The following is a 22862-nucleotide window of genomic DNA, read 5'->3' as shown; positions in this document are numbered from 1 at the left end:
TGATGAATAAATTGGCAACATTTCTTTAAATGGAATATTCTGTGAAATGTCTTGTGCAAGTTTTCAACTGACACAATAGCTGTTAGCAAATATGTCAGCTACAGATGATGTGCAGGAGCTTGCAGGGATTTGTAGTCTTGCATAATGTCTACTTTGATGTTAATTTGGGTTTTTTCAAATCAGAGTAAATAAAGCCGAATATATTGTTAAAAGTATCCTTGTCCGAGAGAGATTTACACGGTTATCAAAACGTCACGCTAGGGTAAGCCTACACAAAACACAGCTCTAATTTGAAGTGTTTCTAAAATTCCCTATGTGAAAAATGAATGATGGAAAACGATTAGAACCATTTCACTGTTTGATCGTTAGGTTTCATGGGTATTATAGACTTACACCGTGGGGCTCTATCCGGTTCTTGGTTCACACTCACCATATCACCTATTGCAGCTCAGAACTCCATCCAGCTGGTGGCGCTATTTTCCTTTTCTGGACTCGGTACCCGCTGAAAGAATAAAAGAAGAAGAAAACACGGAAATCGATTTGGAAGCGAGTTTGTTTTGATATCGATCAGTCATTGTGTCGACCAAGGAAGCCACGAAACTTAATACCGAATTCGCAGTCTTCTGAAAATGGCTAAACTCCAGTCTTTGAGTGTATTTGTTAATGAACGTTTAACAGTGGCTGCTGTGGAGATTTTTGACGTTGTAGAGAAAGTGGTAGCCAAGTACCAGGAGGAAATTTCCCGATCTAAAGAGGAGAATGACCAGCTACGGAGACTTCTGCGGATCACAACAGAGATAAAAGAGGAAGAAACCCCTGAGCAGCAGCACTGTGAGCAGGAGTGGAGTCCCAGTTTGAGTCAGGAGAAACCAGCGCTCACACAGATTAAAGAGGAACAGGAGGAAATCTGGACCAGTCAGGAGGTAGGACAGCTTCAAGGCCTGGAGACGGACACCATAGAGTTCATATTCACTCCTCCTTGTGTGAAAAGTGAATGTGATCTTCCCCAGACCGTGGAGGACAGGGGTAGTGACTTTAAACTGTTGGATCACGACCCTTTTGGCACTGTGGCTCACATAAAGGGTCTTGACAGTTTGTGTAACCCTCTAGATAATGAAGGTAATACCTCCAGCCACAGCTCGGCCATAAGCAGCGACCCATTAGGACTTGACAGCAGCCCACCATTGAGGAAACATACAAAAAGCAGCACCACGTCTAAAAAACCTCATTGCTGCCTTGACTGTGGCAAATGCTTCACTCAGGTTGGCCGACTGAAGATGCACTCGAGGATTCATTCAGAGGCGAAACCATTTAGCTGTGGAGACTGTGGGAACCGATTTCAGCTGAAGGGAGAACTAACCAAACATATAGTGATTCACACGGGAGAGAAACCATTTAACTGTGGTGACTGTGGAAAAAGTTTCAATCGCAAGCTTACTCTTAACAGGCATATACTGCTTGTCCACAAAGAAGGAACACAGTGCGAAAATGGAAAGACGAAAGGGGAGAAACCATTTTGTTGTGGTGACTGCGGGAAAAGTTTTACTCGCAGGCAGACCCTGAACAGACATAAAATGATTCACACAGGAGAAAAACCATTTCATTGTGGGTACTGTGGGAAAGGCTTCAATCGCAAGGAGACCCTCATTGACCATATCCAGAATCATACAGGAGAAAAACCATTTAGCTGTGGTGACTGTGGGAAAAGCTTCAACAGGAAAAGGAACCTAACTTCTCATTTACTGACTCACACGGAAGAGAAACCATTTACCTGTGGTGACTGTGGGAAAAGCTTCAAGCAAAAGAGTGACTTAACCAAACATATAATGATTCACATGGAAGAGAAACCATTTAAATGTGGAGAATGTGGAAAAAGCTTCAATTACAAGGTTAACCTCAACAGGCATATGCTGTTCATCCACAAAGAAAGAAAACAGGAAGATAGTGGAAAGAAGAAAGACAATTAAAACACCAAGATCTTCTGTCAGGAGATGAGAATAAGAAGCAGGATATGGACAAGACTGTTAAGAAAACAAAGCAGCTCTGGGTCATTCATCTTGTAGGTTTCAAATACATTGATATGTGATTCCATTTAATTTAGTAAAATGTTCTATGTAAATCATGTCTGCTTTTATTTGAATAATGATGAAACAGTACAGTACAGGCTGTTGTTCAAAGTATGGTGTGGATGTTTTCACGTTAGAAACAGGAGTTTCCTGGTCTCTTAAGGTGATTGAGAGAATGGTGAGACTGATGTTATTGATACGTTCAACATTTTGTAAAACTTTTTTTTTAACTACTAATGAACTAATAAAGCATTTTATTATGAACATGTATAATAGTGCTCCAATAAAACAAAAATGTGCACTCCCTGTGGGTCCCCCAGGAATGACATTAGGACCACTGTTCTATTATGTTCTCGAGTCTAGATTTAAAGGCCCAATGTAGCCGTTTTGATCTCAATATCAAATCATTTCTGCGTAACAATTAAGTACCTTACTCTTGTTGTTTTCATTTAAAATGGTCAAAGATTAACAAAAATAGCTTAGCAAAGACCAATTTCTCAGGCAATAATTTTTGCTAAGACTGTGTGGGAGTGATCTGAGTGGGGAGGGGAAAACTGAAAACAAACTGTTAGCAGAAAGGTTTAGAAATATCTTTCTTATTGGTCTATTAACTAGTGATGTCACCAGGCAGGCCAAGACTTCATCCCACCAGCACAGGCTGAAATTTCAGCTGATGTTTTCAAACAGCTTTTACACTAAAAGGGCAATATCACTATTTTTATTTATTATTCCAACCTCATAGTGTGGCGATATATACAACACAGGCAAATCACCGTTTTGACCGCACTAGGCCTTTAATAACAATGATGGAAACTCGAGACCTCAGAGTCTAGAGATGGAATCTGCAAGCAATCCACGGTATCTCTATTCACTTGAAATAACCACAAGACGTATCACTGTTAATTTGTCGCCTCATGGTGCTGTGAAGTAGCATTATCTCTGCAGCTGAGGGTTGTATGGAGTAGGATTAAATTATCCCCAGATGCTGATCTAACATATATATTTTTTAAGAGCATAAACCATTACAGACAAATGACAGCTACTTCCCTCCCACTCCCATCAGAACACTTGTACTCCATTAACTTTGCCATTAGTAGCCAATCCTGAATTCACAAACACACACAACTGTTGCAGGTGAAATGGTTGGGGAAAGACCATTTAAAAAAAAAACTGTGGCAGGAAGTGAAAGATCTGAAAACAAGACCCTTTATCAAAATTTCTCACAACGTTAAACATTTTTAAGAAGAAAAAAATAAGTTCAAGATTTTGAATTTGACCATCAGATATTAGGCTCAAAAGAAATTAAGTGTACCAAAGCCTGTTTTTATGACCTTGGCCTGGGGAGAAAGTACTAACATGATTTAATAACATTGGGAACAGGATTTTATGTAAATAAATGCTTAAGTTTGTGTATTAGAGGACCATGAACCTGTGGTTACCCTTCTACTAAAGCTCAATTAAAAATAACCTTGACACAGACACAATCTTTATATGATCCTTTTATTGCAAACGTTTCCTTATGGAAAAATATAAGAAATAAGACATATGATAAGAAATAGAGCGTCATCAACAAAGTGCAAAGGTACATAAATACAAATTATACATTGATGAATCCATCAATAAATACATAAACACCAAATAGATTAGATTAACAATTTTGTCTCGTCATTCCATTCACCTTATAACTATTATTATAATTGCTTCAAACCAAAACACAGAAAGAGTGGGAGAGTTGGTAGGTGTGTGACTAACATGCTTTTTAGTGCTCAATGCTTTGCCCTTTGCCCTCAACATCTTTAAAAGATTATATGTCAGGCTCCTTCTACGCTGACTAAGTAGCATCTGATCATTTAAGAAAAGTCGCAGTTGGCGCTGGGATAGAACCTCCCTGCTTGCAGTGTTTCTTCAGAAATGTGTAGAACTTGGGCCTCTTCTCAAGAGGTATATCTGCTTTGATTAATGTTCCCGTGAAGTCCCAAGATGAACTCTGACAGCTGTGGAGGGGGTCTTTGCCAGACAGGAGGCCAGGGTTTGTGTTCTTGTTTGCACTGAAAATGTTTCTGAAAATAAAGAATGAAGTATTCTCAGGTTGAGTTCAATAGCAGCCCTACAGTGAATCTCAAGCTCTGAAGCTAAGCACTCTCTCTTGAAGCGACACACACAGACCATAAACCTGACAGTATGTCTCACACACACAATTTAAAAACAATTATAGTTAACACATTTTTTAAACAAAAAATGTAACAAAAAATAATGTCTGTGGTTCTCAGACCCTAGTTCATTCAAACTGCCCACCTCTTAGTACGGTAAATCCTGGTCTGGGAGCAGTTAGCAACCTTAGACATCCCCGTCCTCTATGTTATTGAAGAAGCGGTGGAAGCCAAACGCCTTTTGAGGTTTTGCGGCGTCACCATTTCACAGTTTTCAGTGAATTTGATGTATACTGAACAAAAATATAAACGCAACACGCAACAATTTCAAAGATTTTACTGAGTTACAGTTCATAGAAGGAAATCAGTCAATTTAATTAAATAAATTAGACACTAATCTATGAATTTCACATGACTGGGAATTGGTCACAGACACCTTAAAAATAAAGTTTCTGGTGTGACCACCATTTGCCTCATGCAGAGCGACACATCTCTTTCGCATAGAGTTGATCAGGCTGTTGATTGTGGCTTTTGAAATGTTGTCCCACTCCTCTTCAATGGCTGTGTGAAGTTGCTGTATATTGGCGGGATTCGGAACACGCTGCCTACATGTCAATCCAGAGCATCCCAAACATGCTCAAATTGTGAAATGTCTGGTGAGTATGCAGGCCCTGGAAGAACTGGGATATTTTCAGCTTCCAGGAATTATGTATAGATCTTTGTGACATGGGGCCGTGCATTATCATGCTGAAACATAAGGTGATGGCGGCGGATGAATGGCACGACAATGGGCCCCAAGATCTCGTCAAGGTATCTCTGTGCATTCAAATTTCCATCGATAAAATGCAATTGTATTCATTGTCCGTACTTTATGCCTGTCCATGCCATAACCCCACTGTCACCACTTGTATTGTCCCCAGCACAAGGTGCACCTGTGTAATGATCATGCTGTTTCGTCAGCTTCTTGTTATGCCACACCTGTCAGATGGATTGATTATCTTGGCAAGTGAGAAATGCTCACTAACAGGAATGTTAACAAATTTGTGCACATCCTTTTTGAGCAATAAGCTTTTTGTGCGTATTGGAACATTTCTGTGTTGTTTTATTTCAGCTCATGAAACATGGGACCAACACTTTACATGTTGCATTTATATTTTTGTTCACGGTAGTTGTGGGAGAACAAGTGAAGGAGATGAAGGCCGTGTCTGGGCCAGGGTCTACAGAAGCCAGATGACTGGAGGTATCCCATTTAGTTCAGTGTCTCCAGAGTTATGATTAACCCTGGAAAGGAGGGAAGGAAAGGAGGAAAAGGTGAAAAGAGGGAGAGCGAGAATGAGAGAGTGAGTTTGCTTGTCAAAAAGTAGGAGTTGAAATGCTCATACAGCAAAACGTGTATTTTTTTCTGGTCCAAGAGGAAGAGGATACACACATTTCTGTCTTTGTACCTTTATGGAGAGTTGTCTCTTACAGAGTGGTCCTCTTCTCAACACAACAAAAATACACACTAACTAAAGGTGGAATTCACCCTCATCCCTTTGGGGCGATAAAATGCCAGCGGTAGCGGGAAATATTTTGTGTATCAGATATTTCTGACAATTCTCATATAGAAACTTGAAGGGAAAAAAAGGGGGAATTTTAGGCCCCTTTTAGACCTACAGTGTACATGCCCCCTGTAAGACCTTATGATCCGTGAACCGTACATGATACAGACAACATCTTGGTGTCATCATTATACTCTTTATAGTGTGCTCTAACATGTGGAATATGTACAGATTCTGAAATACAGATTTTCACATTAATTTTATTGTATTGGTCTACAAATAGCCCAAACATTTATACTTTCACCATGATTTAAAAAATAAATAAAAAAATGGTGATACAAAAATATACAGTGCCTTGCGAAAGTATCCGGCCCCCTTGAACTTTGCAACCTTTTGCCACATTTCAGGCTTCAAACATAAAGATATAAAACTGTATTTTTTTGTGAAGAATCAACAACAAGTGGGACACAATCATGAAGTGGAACGACATTTATTGGATATTTCAAACTTTTTTAACAAATCAAAAACTGAAAAATTGGGCGTGCAAAATTATTCAGCCCCCTTAAGTTAATACTTTGTAGCGCCACCTTTTGCTGCGATTACAGCTGTAAGTCGCTTGGGGTATGTCTCTATCAGTTTTGCAAATCGAGAGACTGAATTTTTTTCCCATTCCTCCTTGCAAAACAGCTCGAGCTCAGTGAGGTTGGATGGAGAGCATTTGTGAACAGCAGTTTTCAGTTCTTTCCACAGATTCTCGATTGGATTCAGGTCTGGACTTTGACTTGGCCATTCTAACACCTGGATATGTTTATTTTTGAACCATTCCATTGTAGATTTTGCTTTATGTTTTGGATCATTGTCTTGTTGGAAGACAAATCTCCGTCCCAGTCTCAGGTCTTTTGCAGACTCCATCAGGTTTTCTTCCAGAATGGTCCTGTATTTGGCTCCATCCATCTTCCCATCAATTTTAACCATCTTCCCTGTCCCTGCTGAAGAAAAGCAGGCCCAAACCACGATGCTGCCACCACCATGTTTGACAGTGGGGATGGTGTGTTCAGGGTGATGAGCTGTGTTGCTTTTACGCCAAACATAACGTTTTGCATTGTTGCCAAAAAGTTCAATTTTGGTTTCATCTGACCAGAGCACCTTCTTCCACATGTTTGGTGTGTCTCCCAGGTGGCTTGTGGCAAACTTTAAACAACACTTTTTATGGATATCTTTAAGAAATGGCTTTCTTCTTGCCACTCTTCCATAAAGGCCAGATTTGTGCAATATACGACTGGTTGTTGTCCTATGGACAGAGTCTCCCACCTCAGCTGTAGATCTCTGCAGTTCATCCAGAGTGATCATGGGCCTCTTGGCTGCATCTCTGATCAGTCTTCTCCTTGTATGAGCTGAAAGTTTAGAGGGACGGCCAGGTCTTGGTAGATTTGCAGTGGTCTGATACTCCTTCCATTTCAATATTATCGCTTGCACAGTGCTCCTTGGGATGTTTAAAGCTTGGGAAATCTTTTTGTATCCAAATCCGGCTTTAAACTTCTTCACAACAGTATCTCGGACCTGCCTGGTGTGTTCCTTGTTCTTCATGATGCTCTCTGCGCTTTTAACGGACCTCTGAGACTATCACAGTGCAGGTGCATTTATACGGAGACTTGATTACACACAGGTGGATTGTATTTATCATCATTAGTCATTTAGGTCAACATTGGATCATTCAGAGATCCTCACTGAACTTCTGGAGAGAGTTTGCTGCACTGAAAGTAAAGGGGCTGAATAATTTTGCACGCCCAATCTTTCAGTTTTTGATTTGTTAAAAAAGTTTGAAATATCCAATAAATGTCGTTCCACTTCATGATTGTGTCCCACTTGTTGTTGATTCTTCACAAAAAGATACAGTTTTATATCTTTATGTTTGAAGCCTGAAATGTGGCAAAAGGTCGCAAAGTTCAAGGGGGCCGAATACTTTCGCAAGGCACTGTAATGCCTGTCAAACATCCTTTCTCTCAATGAAGTTTCTATGTGAGAATTGCCAGAACAATCTGAGATACACAAAATATTTTCTGCTTCTGCTGGTGTGCAACAATTGAGAAATGTAAGAGTATTTTCCTTTACAAAGGTTTCTAACGAGGACTCTTATTTATGTGTTTACACCCTTTGTTGTTCAGCCTCTCTGCCCTTCCATGGATGTCTTAACAATAAATGGGCTATAACCAAAGGTGCAGGCAATGGCAGGGCATGTAGGCAGAGCAACAAAGGGACCAGTCAAGGTGCGTCTGGACATAATACTTGAGTGGCAGCTGGTAAGCGGTGTCCTGTTTTCACTGGACGTGCTACCTTGTCCCGGACCTGCTGTTTCGACCCTGCCACTCTCCCCCCACCTCGCTCTCTCTCTCCCGGACCTGATGTCTTGACCTCTGAATGCTCGACCAACTGACATTTACTCATGAGGTGTTGAACTGGGAGGAAGGGGGAGGTTTGGCTCCTAGTGCAAGAGTTGACATGGCTCCAGCAGAATCCAACTGACACAGTACCTTACCAGCTGGAGATGGTTCCCAGGGTAGAGCAGATTCAGGTGATCTCTGCTCTGAACAAGGCCTATAAGGGATCCAGAGCATGAAGAAAGCTGGGTCTCTGAGGTGAGGTTGTGTGGCTTCCCCGGTGTGAGGGGCATCCAGGGCAGGTGGTGGACAGCAGGCCCACCGGTTCAGGGAATGGTGGGTACCCCAAGTCAGGTGGTTGAGACCCTAGTAGGACAGGAGGACTAGGGCCTGACAAGTCAGGGGACTCATGGCCAGCTACTACTAAGGCCACAAACTGCTGGAGACTTGATGCCTAACTGGGCATGAGACATACAGTAGGGCCTAGAACTAGAACAGGACACTACGGGGTCAACTGAAGCTGGCGCTGCTAACAGACTGTGGACCCATGGCACAGACAAGTGTGACAGGTCAAGATACAGGGTGAGATGTTTTTCATCACCAATAAAATCTCCGGATTGGGGTTATGGCAATCCGTAAAATTGTTTCCGTAAGGAATACACCCCCACCCACAGTGCTCCACCCAATGGCTGTATATGAAGGTTCCACCGGCGTTGAGAAATGTAAGTATTTTCCTTGACAAAGGTTTCTAACGAGGACTCTTATTTATGTGTTTACATTTTGAAGCGAAAGCACTTTGTCGTCTCTGGCGGCACACACAGGTGGTACCAGTGAGTGGGCTAGTTCGTTTTGCATGGACCGGTGCCCGGTTGAGTGGATATTTCATTATAGACCAATGGAATGGTTTACAATGTGCACACCCCGCCCACGTAAAACGAACTTGCCCATCGATACAAGGTAGGTAGACATATTTGTAAAAAATAAAAAAAATAAAAAAAAGTAAACAAACTGAAATCAATTGTGTTCGTGACATTTAATGCTAAGGAGAAGACAACTTTGATTGGGAAAGGTTGTAGCTTGATAGCTACGTTGGCCATGTTACTTTCATTTTTTTAATGCAAAAATAAATGTCCAGTCTGATAGTCGGATGTTGAAGTTGTCAAGCCCAAGGAAATTGCGTCAGTTTTTCCTCGACATACTGATAAAGGTTGGTTGGTTGGGTGGATCATTGATTAGCTATCTATACGAGCATAATATACGTGTATTTTTATTGCAAAACTTGAGATGATTAGCTGCTCAAGGCATCGACTCTCGGTCGACGGTCGCTAGCGTCGATGTGGATCCGCCTGTCATTGTCGTGAGTCCGGTGTGTGATGCTGCACTTCAGCGCCAGGCTGTGCTGTGTTGTTAGGCCGCTAGCGAGTTTGTGTTGATTTTGCACTGACGATGCTAAATGTGTAAAGTGTACAGTCATTGCAAATTGTGTAGCTAGTATCCCTCTAGCTTTATGCCGACGTTTGGATGGTAACGTGATTGCTGTTATCGTCTTGCCCTCGACAAGACTGGTTATGCCGTTAACGTTAGCTAGCTACTATAACTAGCTTAACTACCTGCTTAGCCTATCTTATCTAGCCCGAGTTTTGTAGGCTAGCTAGCAAGCTAAGTCTTGTTAATTAACATCACTAGCAGCAGTTGGTCTCCAACAACTTATCCAGTTTTAGCTAAGTTGCTGATATCACTTACTATATCAATTTACACAATATAAACTTAACCAAAGCGAGGTATTTGACAGAGGCTAGTGTCACTGATGGGGAAATCGGGTGTTGACTGCTGATTGGAGCCCAAAGGCCGGTAGATGGCGATGTCGAAACGACTCAATATCGCCGTCTACCGGCCTTTGGGTTATGCTGATTGTAGAAACTGTTCTGACTTTACACTGACATTTTACGTGGTCTACTACTAGACCTCTACGTATCCCAAGTGTGTATGGATTAGTTAGCTGGTAAATTGTCCTGTAGATTTTCCACTGCAATTTTTAGGTTGTCTTACTGCTTTTCATGTCCCTAGGTCCCAATCTAATAGCCCACTGTGAAGGCTCAGGCTGTCATAATGTCGGAGCCCAAGGCACCCACCCCGACTCCGGCTGGAGACACATACAAAGGATGGCTATTCAAATGGACAAATTACATCAAGGGCTACCAGCGACGATGGTTCGTCTTGAGCAACGGTTTACTATCCTACTACAGGTAAGAATGGAGCGAGATGGAGTTGCATGACATAGTACCTCTTTGCACCTGCTGTAACAGATGAGACTAACAGTTACCAGAAATCTTTGCTGCCCGCAATTCAGGGCGTTCCTGCTTGTGGGGGTTCCTGCATCTGCCGGAACCCCTCTTTATACTTCTAATGGTCCATTATTAAGCTAGGACTCCGGTACATAGGTGGGAGGCAGGGTGCTCCTGTACAGTAGTTGGCGGTAATGCACCATAACGTTGGATGCCAAACGCTGATAAACCCCACACAAGAAGAGGCGGGGGGCAACAATGTCAGTAGCTAGCTAGGACAATGGTAGACGTTTTCCTTCGCCCCTGCCTGTCGGGCACTGTTTTCCTGCAGGGGAGGGCCGGTGTTCGGCAAGCGGGAGTGGAGGACACTGTGTTCTAGCTAGCTGGTTAGTTAGCTAGCTAGGACTCCGGTGCACAGCATGCGGGATAAGCAGCTAGCTAGCACACCAGCAGACAGTGTATTTCACCCCTGCCTGTTGGGCACTGCTTTCCAGCAATTCTGTTAACAACAGCAAGGGCAAGTGTTTGGCAGGTGGGAGTGAAGGAAACTGTGCTAGCTAGTTTGTTAGCTAGGAGAACTAACTAAACGGTTATATTATAGCTGTGATTTGCTCTGTGTCGTTCCCATTTCCCCTGCCCTACAAGATGAATACAACTTGCTCTCCTTTATATGCCTATCATGAGTTTTGACTATGGAACACGGTATCATAAAGAAATTGAAGCTAGAGGTCATTATGGATTCCCTGTGTAAGTCTTTAATGGTGTCACAATATTGCATGACTCCTCTCTGTTCTGCTTGCAACAAAGGGGTGTGTCTGAATACTTATTGTGTTTTCAGCCCTGTGGGAGAGTCATCGTGTCTTCACTGGGCTGTGTAATATGAGTTGTGTTTGTTTAGTGACGTAGCTGTGTACCATTCACCTCCCACTCCAAGCACGGTGTGTGTGTGTGTGTTAACAGTACTGTTTGCCTAACAATTTAGAGTCAGGTGATAAGCACGTCCAACAATTCACACACTTTATGTTCCTATCTCTGAGTCTTTTTCCAAGTAAGGTTGTTTTCTCTCGAAGAACTTGCCAAGAGTGCATTTAGCGAGACATTTGTACATGGGTTTTTGCAATCATGCAAAATTGCAAAACCAGAAATGGTGCAATATGAAATGTTTTTTTCAACACTAGGCTATATTGCCTCTTGAGATAGCATAGCTGTATTAGACAGATTCCTTTGTTCCATATGAACAAATAAGTTAGGCAACAATAGCCAATAGTCCACACTGGTCCATCAGTCAGCTGGTTTTTATTGCCACGCTTCTGAGTATTGGGTCCACCCTCCTCTTTGCTTGTGTGATCATAATGGTTCCTGGTTAAAACTGGCTGTAATCAGAGACCTTTACTAAATGTAATGTATAATGTTTTATTGATGTGGAAGAGAACATTGTTGTCCAAAGTTAGGTTACTCAATTTTGCTCCAACTAGCCTAAAGCTGCCTCAATCTGAACATATTCTCTAGCCTCTTTCCCTCTTTCTGGAGTTTGCAGAACAAAATAAACCAGGTAGGCGTAGTTAAAGTGATGTCTTTATCTTGGCTTCCAGTAGGCTTAGAGAGGCTTCTGCCGTATTGCTTCCTATATGGTTCCTTCAGATGCGTAAACACTGAAGCGAACCAGGTTAGGGGGCTAGAAGTTGTTTTCGGACCAGCCGTACAAGCAGGAGTTGGAGCTGGTTACCGAGTTGACTTTTTCAGGAGTTGACCCTAGTTTAATCCACTCCACTTTCTCGCTCTGTTTCTCCCCAGGACCCAGGCGGAGATGGGCCACACGTGCCGGGGCACCATCAACCTGGCCACGGCCAACATCGCGGTGGAGGACTCGTGCAACTTTGTCATCTCCAACGGCGGGGCACAGACCTACCACCTGAAGGCCAGCTCTGAGGTGGAGCGGCAGCGCTGGATCACCGCCCTGGAGCTGGCCAAGGCCAAGGCTGTCCGTAATCAGGCCGAGTCTGGTGAGGGAGGGAAAAATGAGGCGGGAGAGGAAGGGATTTGTCTGTATAGAACAGTCTTTAATGGGTACAGAGAGAGGGTAAGGGAAGGAGGGTGTCTGAGTGGAGTGTATACTGCATGTGTTCCTTTGAGAGAGAGAGAGAGAACATGTTTTAATTCTCAAGAATTACAGTTTACTGTATAACCCCCAATTAGTGGGCTATCATTCTGACAGAATGTATATATTTTATTCATATACAGTACCAGTCAAAAGTTTGGACACCTACTCATTCCAGGGTTTTTCTTTCTTTCTTTTTTTACTGTTTTCTACATTGTAGATTACACATGGGATCATGTATTAACCAAAAAAGTGTTAAACAAATCCAAATATATTTGAGATTCCTCTTTTGCCTCTTCTCTTCTCCAGATGACTCTGGTGATGAGTGTCCAACGTCACCCCCTACCTCGGGACAGGGCGGAGGGGCACGTAACTCTAACTCAGAGGTACAGTCCACACTGCGCACGCTGGGCAGCAAGGTGGAAGACCTGAGCACCTGCAACGACCTCATCGCCAAGCACGGCTCCGCCCTCCAAAGGTCAGGGGTCAACCCATCACTCTCACAAACCTTACAATCAACAACTGGTTGATTCCCCCGTGTATAGACACACCAATATTAATAGAACAAGATAACTTTGCTCACATCCATAGAACACATCAATGGATGCAAAAAGCTATTGCTGGGTTCTATCCTTACAAGCACATAGTAACTGGTTGACCAGGTAAGGGCTAAGATTTTGTTATGGACCAGATATTTGTCTTGTTTGCAGAGTAGTCTGAGTGAATAAAGAAATTACATGTACTACATACGAAAGGGATGGGCTGAGGGGGATGCGTTGAAGGGACTGGCTGACTCTCCTTGGCTGTGCCCCATGTCCTAGGTCCCTGTCAGAGCTGGAGGGGGTGCGTCTGGGAGGCGACACGGATGGCAAGATCCGGCAGGTGACGGAGAGAGCCACGTTGTTCCGCATCACCTCCAACGCTATGATCAACGTACGTGTTGTTGTTGGTGTTATTGTTTTTACAGTGTGCAAAGGGAACTGGTTAACGAAGCGATTGTTCATAGAATACAGTGAAGGTCTAATAGTGCAGGTCTAACTGAAGCCCACAGTACGAGCCATCTGTTTCTTGAGTGTCACACAAACATTTACAAGGCTTTGTGGTGTTGTATGAATGTTCTTAAAGCGGTTCTTTGAGATTTCCCTGACATTCCTCTGTTTCCCTAACATTTCTCTCCCCAGGCATGCAGAGACTTCTTAGCGCTGGCCCAGGCCCACAGTAAACGGTGGCAGAAAGCCCTGCATTCGGAGCGGGACCAGAGGATAAGGCTGGAGGAAACATTGGAGCAGCTTGCCAAGCAGCACAACCACCTGGAGAGGGCCTTCAGAGGGGCCACCGTACTGCCCCTCTCCCAGAGCAACCCTGCCCTGAACAGCAAGAGTAAGGCATCACCTCTGACCCCGAACAAACTGTTACATTAACTCCTTGACCCCCTGACCTTTAACCCCCTTTAACTCCAAACGGACTGTTAGCCTGCTAGTTAAGTCAACCAGTGAATCGACAACAGACTGTCATTCATAATATTTCATTTTCTCCCTCAGGTTTGGGCTCAGCAAAGGGAGACGCAAGCGACGAGGATGATGAAAACGAGTTCTTTGACGCTATGGAGGACCCGGCAGGGTTCATCACTGTACCGGCCGACCCCAAGTATCATAGGTCAGCACGCCTCTACCTCTTTTTTTAAAACATTTTTTAAAATTATTTTTTTCTTTTTTAATTCTTTTTTTCTTTTCCTTTTTTGTTATTCTATATATATATATATATATATATATATATATGTTTTTTTTTTTTAAATCCCTGTTCTCGCTCTCTTTCCTTCTCTCTCTCTCTCAACCTCATTTTTATCAATATAAAATGGCATGGCATTTTATGAGGAATAAACTGAGCTTTTAGAAGGAAAACTGTAATTGGTAAATGCACTTCTTTCTTTCTATATATCTGTTTCTTTCTCCTCCACTCAGAAGGTCAGGAAGTAACATCAGTGGTCTCAGTGCTGAGACTGGAATCGATGACCAATCGGTGAGTCTGTCACTGTGTTTTGAAATTTGAAATATTTGTTTAATTACTTGCTTTACAGTACATAGGATGTCCCTTGAAATAAAACGTATGCCCTCTTCATTGGCCACCCACAGCTTTGTGACGAGCAGTCGTTGGGGTCCAATCCGGAGTCGCCCCAGTCCCTGGAGGTGGAGCCAGTGAGGAAGAGGCGGACCAAAATCCCAGACAAGCCCAACTATTCGCTGAACCTCTGGAGCATCATGAAGAACTGCATTGGCAAAGAGCTCTCCAAGATCCCCATGCCTGTAAGAAACACACGTGTGTGTGTGTGTGTGTGACTATAGACTATTGCAGCACACCCTAACCATTGCTTTTAGCTCTGTGCATTGTATTGAAGAAGGGCAGAAGGGAGGGAACAACTTTCTGGAATGAAATGGATCTACAGGTAAGTGCCAAAATAAAGGAAACACTCTACTTGAGTAAGTGAGGAATAGAGTACATTGAAAGCAGGTGCTTCCACACAGGATGGTTCCTGAATATATTAAGCAATTAACATCCCATCATGCTTAGGGTCATGTATAAAAATGGCCAGTTTCCTAAGTATTTTGGCTACCACGGCTAGAAAAAGAGGTCTAACTTTGAAAGAGGGGTCTCAAAGGAGCATAGGGTTTTTTTAAAGTGTGTGTGTTTCAGACACCAGATCTCTACCCAAATGAACATTTATGAGAAATTCTGGAGAGGTGCCTGAGACGGCATTTTCCACCAAATTGTGGAACAATGGTGTCGCATCCCTCCAATAGAGTCCCAGACACTTTGTCAATGTTTCCTTTATTTTGGCAGTTACACATATTTTTCCTCAACCCTTTCCATTTCTAAGTTTCCTTTCGTCCTCGCCCCCTTTTCTCCCCATTTATCTCAGGTGAACTTCAACGAGCCCATCTCCATGCTGCAGCGTCTGTCCGAGGACTTGGAGTACTACGAGCTCCTGGACAAGGCGGCTAAATGCCAGAGCTCTCTGGAGCAGCTGTGCTACGTGGCTGCCTTCACCGTATCATCCTACTCCACTACGGTCCATCGTACAGGGAAACCCTTCAACCCCCTACTGGGGGAGACCTACGAACTGGACCGACTGAGGGAGAGCGGCTACCGTTCACTGTGTGAACAGGTAAAGGTGGGGGGGAATGACTGGTTGGGAGAGAGGGGAATTGGAAAAACAGAAGGGGGGGGGGGGGGGGGGGGGGCGGGGTGGCTACAAATTAAAATAGTGAGGGGCTAAGTGCGGGAAGGGGCAGAGAGAGAGTAGGAGAGAATATTTGCATCTACAGTGGTTGTATGTGTTTAAAACCAATACACATTCAATTAACCACAAGTTGACATCACAACAATCTAATCATATCAATCCGGTTTATTACAAGTTGCAACAAGGAGACCCCTCCAGAACAAAAGCAGAGAAGGCCCTTAAATATGAATCCCACAGCATCAAATGTTCTGTAAACACCAGCCCGAGATGCTTGCAGGAAGTGCCAACAACAGCTGCTACAGTGACACAGTTACATTATCTCTGTCCTCGAATCGAGCCTGGCGTCAAACATTAACCGTAACATTTGATACCGTCAGTTTTAACAGGTCAAAGGTAGAACATCAGTACTTGGTTACAACAGACAATTATAGACTTAACAAGTGACGACAACTTCATTAGATAAAACGTTACATGGTTGGCTCCTGTTTCCCTTCCCCAAGGGAATGCATCTGTCTGCGTCTCCCCCCGCACATACAGTCATGTTTATTACATATCAGTCCCATGTCGACAGGAAAATAATTTCCCATTACAATTCCCACAGTACGTTAACAGAGAGGGCATCTATGGGTAGTGGTACCTCTATAAACTGTCAGGAGTTCCAGCGCTGTCCATCACCTGTGGTGCTGTAACACGTTCCCTTCTGCTGTATCACGTTCCAATAGTCCGCCACGTAATACCTATAAAACCGCGGAAGTGGTTCCAGTGGTTTTTCCACCATTCATTTTTCACATTGTGAATTTTACAGATTTTTTTTTACATTTATTAACTGTGTAGGCTTACCTTGGCCTGGCGTTTTGATAGCCGTGCGTTTTATCAATAGATTTGCCTCAATTGACTCTCCAAATGCTATGCTTGTTATTGGCGACGTTACCGTGTCCGAGAGATTTGTGTGGTTATCAAAACGTCACGCCTACACAAAACACAACCCTTATATTAAGTAGTTCTAAAATCCCAGATTGAAAAAATGTATGGTGGGAAAAAAAACAAAAAAAAACGATTGGAACCATTTCTGGGTTTTATGACTCATACTGTGGTACTCAATTCTCTGGAGGATTACTGAGAGGGAAAACACCCCCTGGTGGCAGCTGTGAGAAACAACAGCTCTCTTTACTCCCACGCGTATGAAACTAAGTTAGATAAATTGTTTAAATATGTTGTCTTATCCCTACGCAACCATATCACACTCACGAAATTGGCTAATCATCAAGCCATTGATTAGTGGATTTGGGTGTTTTAGTGCACAGTTAAAAAGAAACCTGTGGTTCCCTAGGACCGGGTTTGCAAAACACTGTGCTAAGTGACTCAATTGTAATATTGCCCTACCCAATCCTCCTTCATCCAGGTGAGTCACCACCCGCCTGCAGCTGCTCATCATGCCATCTCCGAGAGAGGCTGGACCCTCCGACAGGAGATCTCCCTCGCCAGCAAGTTCAGGGGAAAATACCTCTCCATCATGCCTCTGGGTAAGGCGGTGTGTGAGGGCTGCCAGCCAAATGTCTCCATCACGCAAATATTTTTGTTTGAATTTTCCAAGTTTTTTATGGTGTAATGGTCTTCCACAGGCTCTATCCAATGTGTGTTTGAGAAGAGCAACAATCACTACTCGTGGAAGAAAGTCACTACAACAGTACACAACATCATTGTGGGCAAATTGTGGATCGACCAGGTAAGAAATATTTCACACATGATGGCTATTTCTGTTATAGTGACATTATCACGCCACAATTTTTGGCATAGACGCACGCAGCACCTACTATGGACGTTAGGAGATTTTAGACCAATTCCAAGCATAAAAAAACAAACATTCAAGATTTATTTAGGTGAACGGACACATTTTTAAAGAATTCCATTCTCGCTCTCTCTGGTTTTCTCAGTCGGGAGAGATAGACGTGGTGAACCACCGGACCGGCGACTGCTGCCATCTCAAGTTCGCCCCGTACAGCTACTTCTCCAGAGACGTGGCCAGGAAGGTGACTGGTGTGGTGACCGACAAGGAGGGTAAGGCCCACTATGTGCTGTCAGGGACGTGGGATGAGAAGATGGAGTTCTCCAGGGTGATGCAGAGCAATAAGGGAGAGAACGGCACCGAGGGCAAACAGAAAACCGTCTACCAGACGCTCAAAGCCAAGGAGCTCTGGAAGAAGAACCCACTACCGTGAGTAGAGTGTGTGTGTGTGTGTGTGGGGCGGGCGGGCGGGGGGGGCATCTCTCTCCATTGCTCTGTCCCTTCAACTTCCTCCTCCATTCTCTCTCTCTCCTCATTTCCCATCCGCTCTCTTTCTCCCATCTGCAGCGAGGGAGCGGAGACTATGTACTACTTCTCGTCACTGGCGCTGACGCTCAACGAGTCCGAGGAGGGCGTGGCGCCCACCGACAGCCGGCGACGGCCCGACCAGCAGCTGATGGAGGCGGGCCGGTGGGACGAGGCCAACGCCGAGAAGCAGCGGCTGGAGGAGAAGCAGAGGAGCGTCCGCCGCGAGAGGGAGAGAGAGGCCCAGCGTGCAGCCAACCTGCCCGAGGAGGGGGCAGAAGGGGTGGAGGTAGCGGAGGACGGTAAGGAAGAGGGGGCGAGGGAAGGAGGTGCAAGAAGGGCTACATCCCAATTATCTCTCCTTCCTCCCAGTGTCCACTTGTTGACTTTCCTATACTTATTTGAAAGGAAATGACTGGTATGAGAAACAAGGTGGAGACACCCACTAACCCATGCCTCACCAATCCAATATTTGAAGTACTTAACAAGTGCATACTTCAAATCAAACTTAATTTCACTTAACGTGAAATGCTTACTTACGAGTCCTTAACCAACAGTGCAGTTCAAGAAGAGTTAAGAAAATATTTACCAAATAGACTAAAGTGAAAAATAATAATCAAAAGTAATACAATAACGAGGCTATGTACAGGGTTTACCGGTACCGAGTCAGTGTGCAGGGGTACAGGTTGGTTGAGGTAATTTTTACATGTAGGCAGGGGTGAAATGACTATGCGTAGATAATAAACAGCGAGTCACTGCAGTGTACAAAGGGGAGGGGTCAATGTAAATAGTCTGGTGGCGATTTTATGAATTGTTCAGCTGTCTTATGGCTTGGGGGTAGAAGCTGTTGAGGAGCCTTTTGGTCCTAGACTTGGCGCTCCGGTACCGCTGAGGATATTATTGGGACATGCCCAAGATGGGAGCAAGATCCAATTCTTGTTCTTGTGAGTAAGGAAGTACTCCCCGTTAAGTTGAGCGAGGAGTCTGGTCTCTTTGGCTTCCTATTGTAGCTAGAGAGAGAGGACACAGAGATGGAGGCAGGTTTGAGGAAAGACCAAGTGAGTGTCGTCCCAGAGCTGTCTGTGTTCATAGTCTGCCTGTCTGTCCCTTTCTCCTCGTGTGTGTGTATATATATATATATATCTATCTGTCTGTCTGTCTTTCACACGTGTCTGTCTCTCTGTCCCCCAAGCTGTCATTGAGGACTCTTTCATCACTGACTCGCCTTTGAAAAGCAAGTACTCCTCCTCTTCCCCCTATTGTTTCACTTTACTCTCTCTCTCACTCACACACACACACACACACACACACACAATCCGTTCCACTTTTCACAAGGTAGGTGTATTTTAATACCTCTGACGATCCATCACCTCATCATATCCCGCTTTCTTTATTCATCCATCCATCCTTGGTTTGTGCTGTGTTCAGCCGATGCAGTGGAGATTGGTACGGAAGTGAGCCAGGCTTCGGACGAAAGCAAGTACCACTAACTTTCCTCCCTCCATCGCTCTGTCCTTATAGCACTCCCTCGCTTTCTCCACACTTTCACTCTTATTCCCTCTCCTTCTGACACGTGATCCTTCTAGCACTTTCCGTTTTAGTGTGTATATGTAGACAAATGGTAGCTAGCTTTCTTGTGATGCAAATATGCTAGTCAATCAATACCAGGGTCGTGTTCATTAGTGCACACTAGCAAAACGTTTTGCAACTTTAAACAAGTTTCTTATTTGACAAGTTCAGGTAGTCCCTTTCCTGTTTTCTGGACGTTTTTCTACCTAAGGTGTCTAGTGAATATGACCCAGATTTCCAGGCTATGCCTAGAAACGGCTTATTCTTGTGCTGTGAAATGCACATTTTGAATTCTAGTATTAAACAGTGGAATGTTTGAAAACTATTTTTTGATATGCGGCAATGTCCCATGGTAGGAAACCGCTCTGTAGCGCAGTAAAAGCAGGCTAGCTTTAATTTTCCACACCAGTAAGTATCATCGTATATTAAATAGATTTAATTGGTTAGGTTGTAGGTCATTTATTTTTCTTTTACCCCTTTTAATTTATTTCCTTTCTGTCAATTATTCATGTTCCTCTCTCCCCCTTCAGCGGACCCCGACGATTCTCCACCTCACACTCCAAGCAAGTAGCCCTCTACTCTCTTCCTATCTATATCACTATCTATTTCTATCCACACCCTCACATACTCATCTGACAGTCTTCCCTTTTGCAGCCTCACGTGGTCCGCCCCTCTCAGAGAATCAAAGCAAGTATTCATCGTTCGGGACACACACACCATGATTTCATTCTCACACCTTTTTTTTTTATATCATACCTCATATCTTTCCATCTTGCCCCCCCCCCCCCCAGTGGATGACATGGGAGGTCATTATGGAGCTGCGGTCAAAAGCAAGTAACACCAGTGTTGTTCGCTCTCTCTCTCCTCTGTTATTTGTCTATAGTTTGTGTCTCCTTCCTCTTAGACGCTCTAGTAGTTGCAGAATAACTTGGTTGAGAAATACTACTTCCCAAAGTCTTACGGCGTTCGTATGTGTGAAGTCTTGTAGCACTAGACATGACAACTCTGGTAACTATTGTAGCTAGACACCACCATACTGCTGCAATGTTGTCCTTGTCATCCTGACCTCATCCTTTTAATTGTTTTTGATGCAGAAGTCCCTTTCCCAAAGCTTCCAGGGCTGGTCCTCAACATCCTATGATTCTTTCAATCGGTTAAATGTCTTTATTTTTCTCTTGTTATTTTCGTCAGGCGTCCACCAGGACAACTATGAGGCGATGTGGTTCGAGCGGACTGAGGACGTCATCACGGGAGAGTCCATGCACGTCTACAAGGGGGGCTACTGGGAGGCGAAGGACCACGGCAACTGGGACATGTGCCCAGATATATATTGAGCTCCCCCCGATCAGCGAATTGTACTAACCCAGGCATTTGGAACAAGCCACCCTTTTCCCCCCAATTGAAGAAGGGACAAACTGGGTATCGACCCTGTTTAACCCCAACCCTCCCTCTTTCAGGATAGATTTTGGGTTGTAATGCCCCTTACCTCTCCCCTATCACTCTCTGTGGGGATGGTGTGTATAGGGGCGGTGAGATCCTGTAGGACAATGCAACCAGGCAGGTGGGAAAGACCTGCCTTCATCTTCCGTGTAGGGCCAAGTTGCCTCTAGATGCTGATCTGGGGTCAGTTTTGCATTTCCCCCGCTAATGTTTAAGGTCAGGATTGGGGGGGGGGGGGCGAGCTGATCCTAGATCTGTAGCTAGGGAAAACGTCACCCCTGAAGCTTCATCTTCACTACAATGATTAGATATCTCCCTTTAGAGCCACTGCCACTGGCTAGACCTCTGTGTCTTCTGTTTCTTCCTTTGCTGCTCTCTTTCTCACCCACTCCATCTCTTGCTATGTTAGTCTGTGGAAAAGACTGGGGGCAGATAGATTCTAGCGATTTAACAATATCAAACACTAACTCTACCTTGCTCCTCTTCCAAAGGATATGGACATGAACAGTTTGTGTGAGAGTATATGTCTGTGTGAGAAGAGGGGGGTTATAATAGCAATGGGTTGGTGCTTATGTCTGCTTTGAGGCTGCCAGATTTTCAAAGCTAAACAAATGCTGTTTAAGAGGTGATTTTTTTTTTTTTTTTTTTTTTTGAGAGAGAGAGAGAAAGGGGGTGAGCAACAAATGCAGGAGCCCACGTGTGTGTGTGTGAGAACCCGGTGACATCACATTAGCTCCTCTGCTGTGGCTATTTGGGCTTGGAGCCTGTTATCCCTCTCGAAGCAGCGGAATCGGCTAAATGAAGGATGTATCGTCATAAAATACTATTTAACAGTTCCTACGTCCTACATCCCAAAGATGACTTCCACCTCTTCAACAGCAAAACAATCTAGCGTAGCCTTATTTTTTTTTATTAGGGTTAGTGAATGAAGCAGACTCAACCATAACATATTGGAATAGTGGTCTAGTAAATAAGTGTCCAAAATGGCACCCTATTCCCTATAAAGGGCACTTCTTTTGACCAGGCCCTGGTCAAAAGTAGTGCACTATAAATGAATAGGGATGCATTACTCGTAATCTACTCTAGTTGAAGTGTGTGTGCAACTAGTACAGAATGTGAGCTTGAGTGTGAGGTCCAAAAATAAGATAAATCACATTTTATTTTCAAGTGTACTTACAAAATGTTTTTGAGACCGAGGAAAAAACCGACACAGAACATTGCTAATATTTGTGTATATATCAAAGTAATAATTAGTGCTATTAATAATATTGATTAGTTAGATCTAAGTATGGTGATTTGTATTTAAGGTCAGAGAGAACTCCCATTTGTTTCTGTAAAATAGAACATGACTGTTTCTCCTAGAACTGGATTGTCCTCCATTAATTGTAACTAGTTTCATTACTTTTTTCTCCTACTCCCTGGCCCCGTACACACACGTTGTACAATACATTTGATCCAGTTACACTGCTGTGAAGACACCACAATAGTTGAAAAAAAAAATATCTGCATCAAAACCATTGTCAGGTGTTGTACAACTAGTTTACTAGACCTGTCTTGAGTTGAATGTCCATTGTATTGTTCATATAGTCTTGAGTTCTTTCACTGTCTTTCCATTCATCTTCCCTCCATTTGTTGTAGTTCCCCATCTTTTTAAGCTCATTCATTCTCTTATGGATCTTGGTCAGGGCACCGAGTATAACAGCATCACAGGGTGATGTAATAAAGCCTGACTGGAGAAGTGCACACTTGCTTTAGTGTCATTATTCCTTTAATGCAACACACTTGT

General features: G+C 43.6%; 2 protein-coding genes across 45 annotated transcripts; both read left to right on the top strand.

Annotated features, from left to right (window-relative positions):
* The first annotated feature begins 533 nt into the window (after positions 1-533).
* Positions 534-2119, top strand: LOC149980122 (uncharacterized). The gene has a single exon (XM_090187310.1). It carries the CDS (start codon positions 630-632, stop codon positions 1965-1967), a length of 1338 nt encoding a protein of 445 aa, XP_090043436.1. The 5' UTR covers positions 534-629; the 3' UTR covers positions 1968-2119.
* A 6745-nt stretch (positions 2120-8864) lies between these two features.
* On the top strand, positions 8865-22819 carry LOC110534402 (oxysterol-binding protein 1). 44 transcript variants are annotated; one of them, XM_090187260.1, is made up of 20 exons: positions 8944-9342; positions 10203-10381; positions 12215-12423; positions 12828-12996; positions 13340-13451; positions 13700-13898; positions 14060-14174; positions 14480-14537; positions 14651-14821; positions 15436-15681; positions 17159-17279; positions 17379-17482; positions 17691-17971; positions 18110-18369; positions 19260-19301; positions 19496-19543; positions 20167-20199; positions 20291-20323; positions 20428-20466; positions 20828-22819. In XM_090187260.1, exons 2-20 carry the CDS (start codon positions 10245-10247, stop codon positions 20968-20970), a joined length of 2520 nt encoding a protein of 839 aa, XP_090043386.1. In that variant the 5' UTR covers positions 8944-9342; positions 10203-10244; the 3' UTR covers positions 20971-22819. The 44 variants fall into 44 exon arrangements, with proteins under 44 accessions (XP_090043425.1, XP_090043421.1, XP_090043386.1 ...); XM_090187265.1 differs by having other exon boundaries at positions 8949-9092; positions 14483-14537; XM_090187261.1 differs by having other exon boundaries at positions 8949-9092.
* Positions 22820-22862: the final 43 nt, after the last annotated feature.

Source organism: Oncorhynchus mykiss, chromosome 10, assembly GCF_057628025.1.
Source record: "Oncorhynchus mykiss isolate SJ-2025 chromosome 10, ASM5762802v1, whole genome shotgun sequence".
Taxonomy (NCBI): Eukaryota; Metazoa; Chordata; class Actinopteri; order Salmoniformes; family Salmonidae; genus Oncorhynchus; species Oncorhynchus mykiss.
Note: the sequence above shows the minus strand (reverse complement) of the source record. Positions and strands in the feature narration are given on the sequence as shown.

Coding starts and splice junctions, on each gene's coding strand:
- LOC149980122 (XM_090187310.1), top strand. CDS start 630: ATGGCTAAACTCCAGTCTTTGAGTGTATTTGTTAATGAACGTTTAACA.
- LOC110534402 (XM_090187260.1), top strand. CDS start 10,245: ATGTCGGAGCCCAAGGCACCCACCCCGACTCCGGCTGGAGACACATAC. Junction 19,544..20,166: donor GAGCCAGGCTTCGGACGAAA/GCAAGTACCACT, acceptor CTCCCCCTTCAG/CGGACCCCGACGATTCTCCA. Junction 20,200..20,290: donor TTCTCCACCTCACACTCCAA/GCAAGTAGCCCT, acceptor TCCCTTTTGCAG/CCTCACGTGGTCCGCCCCTC.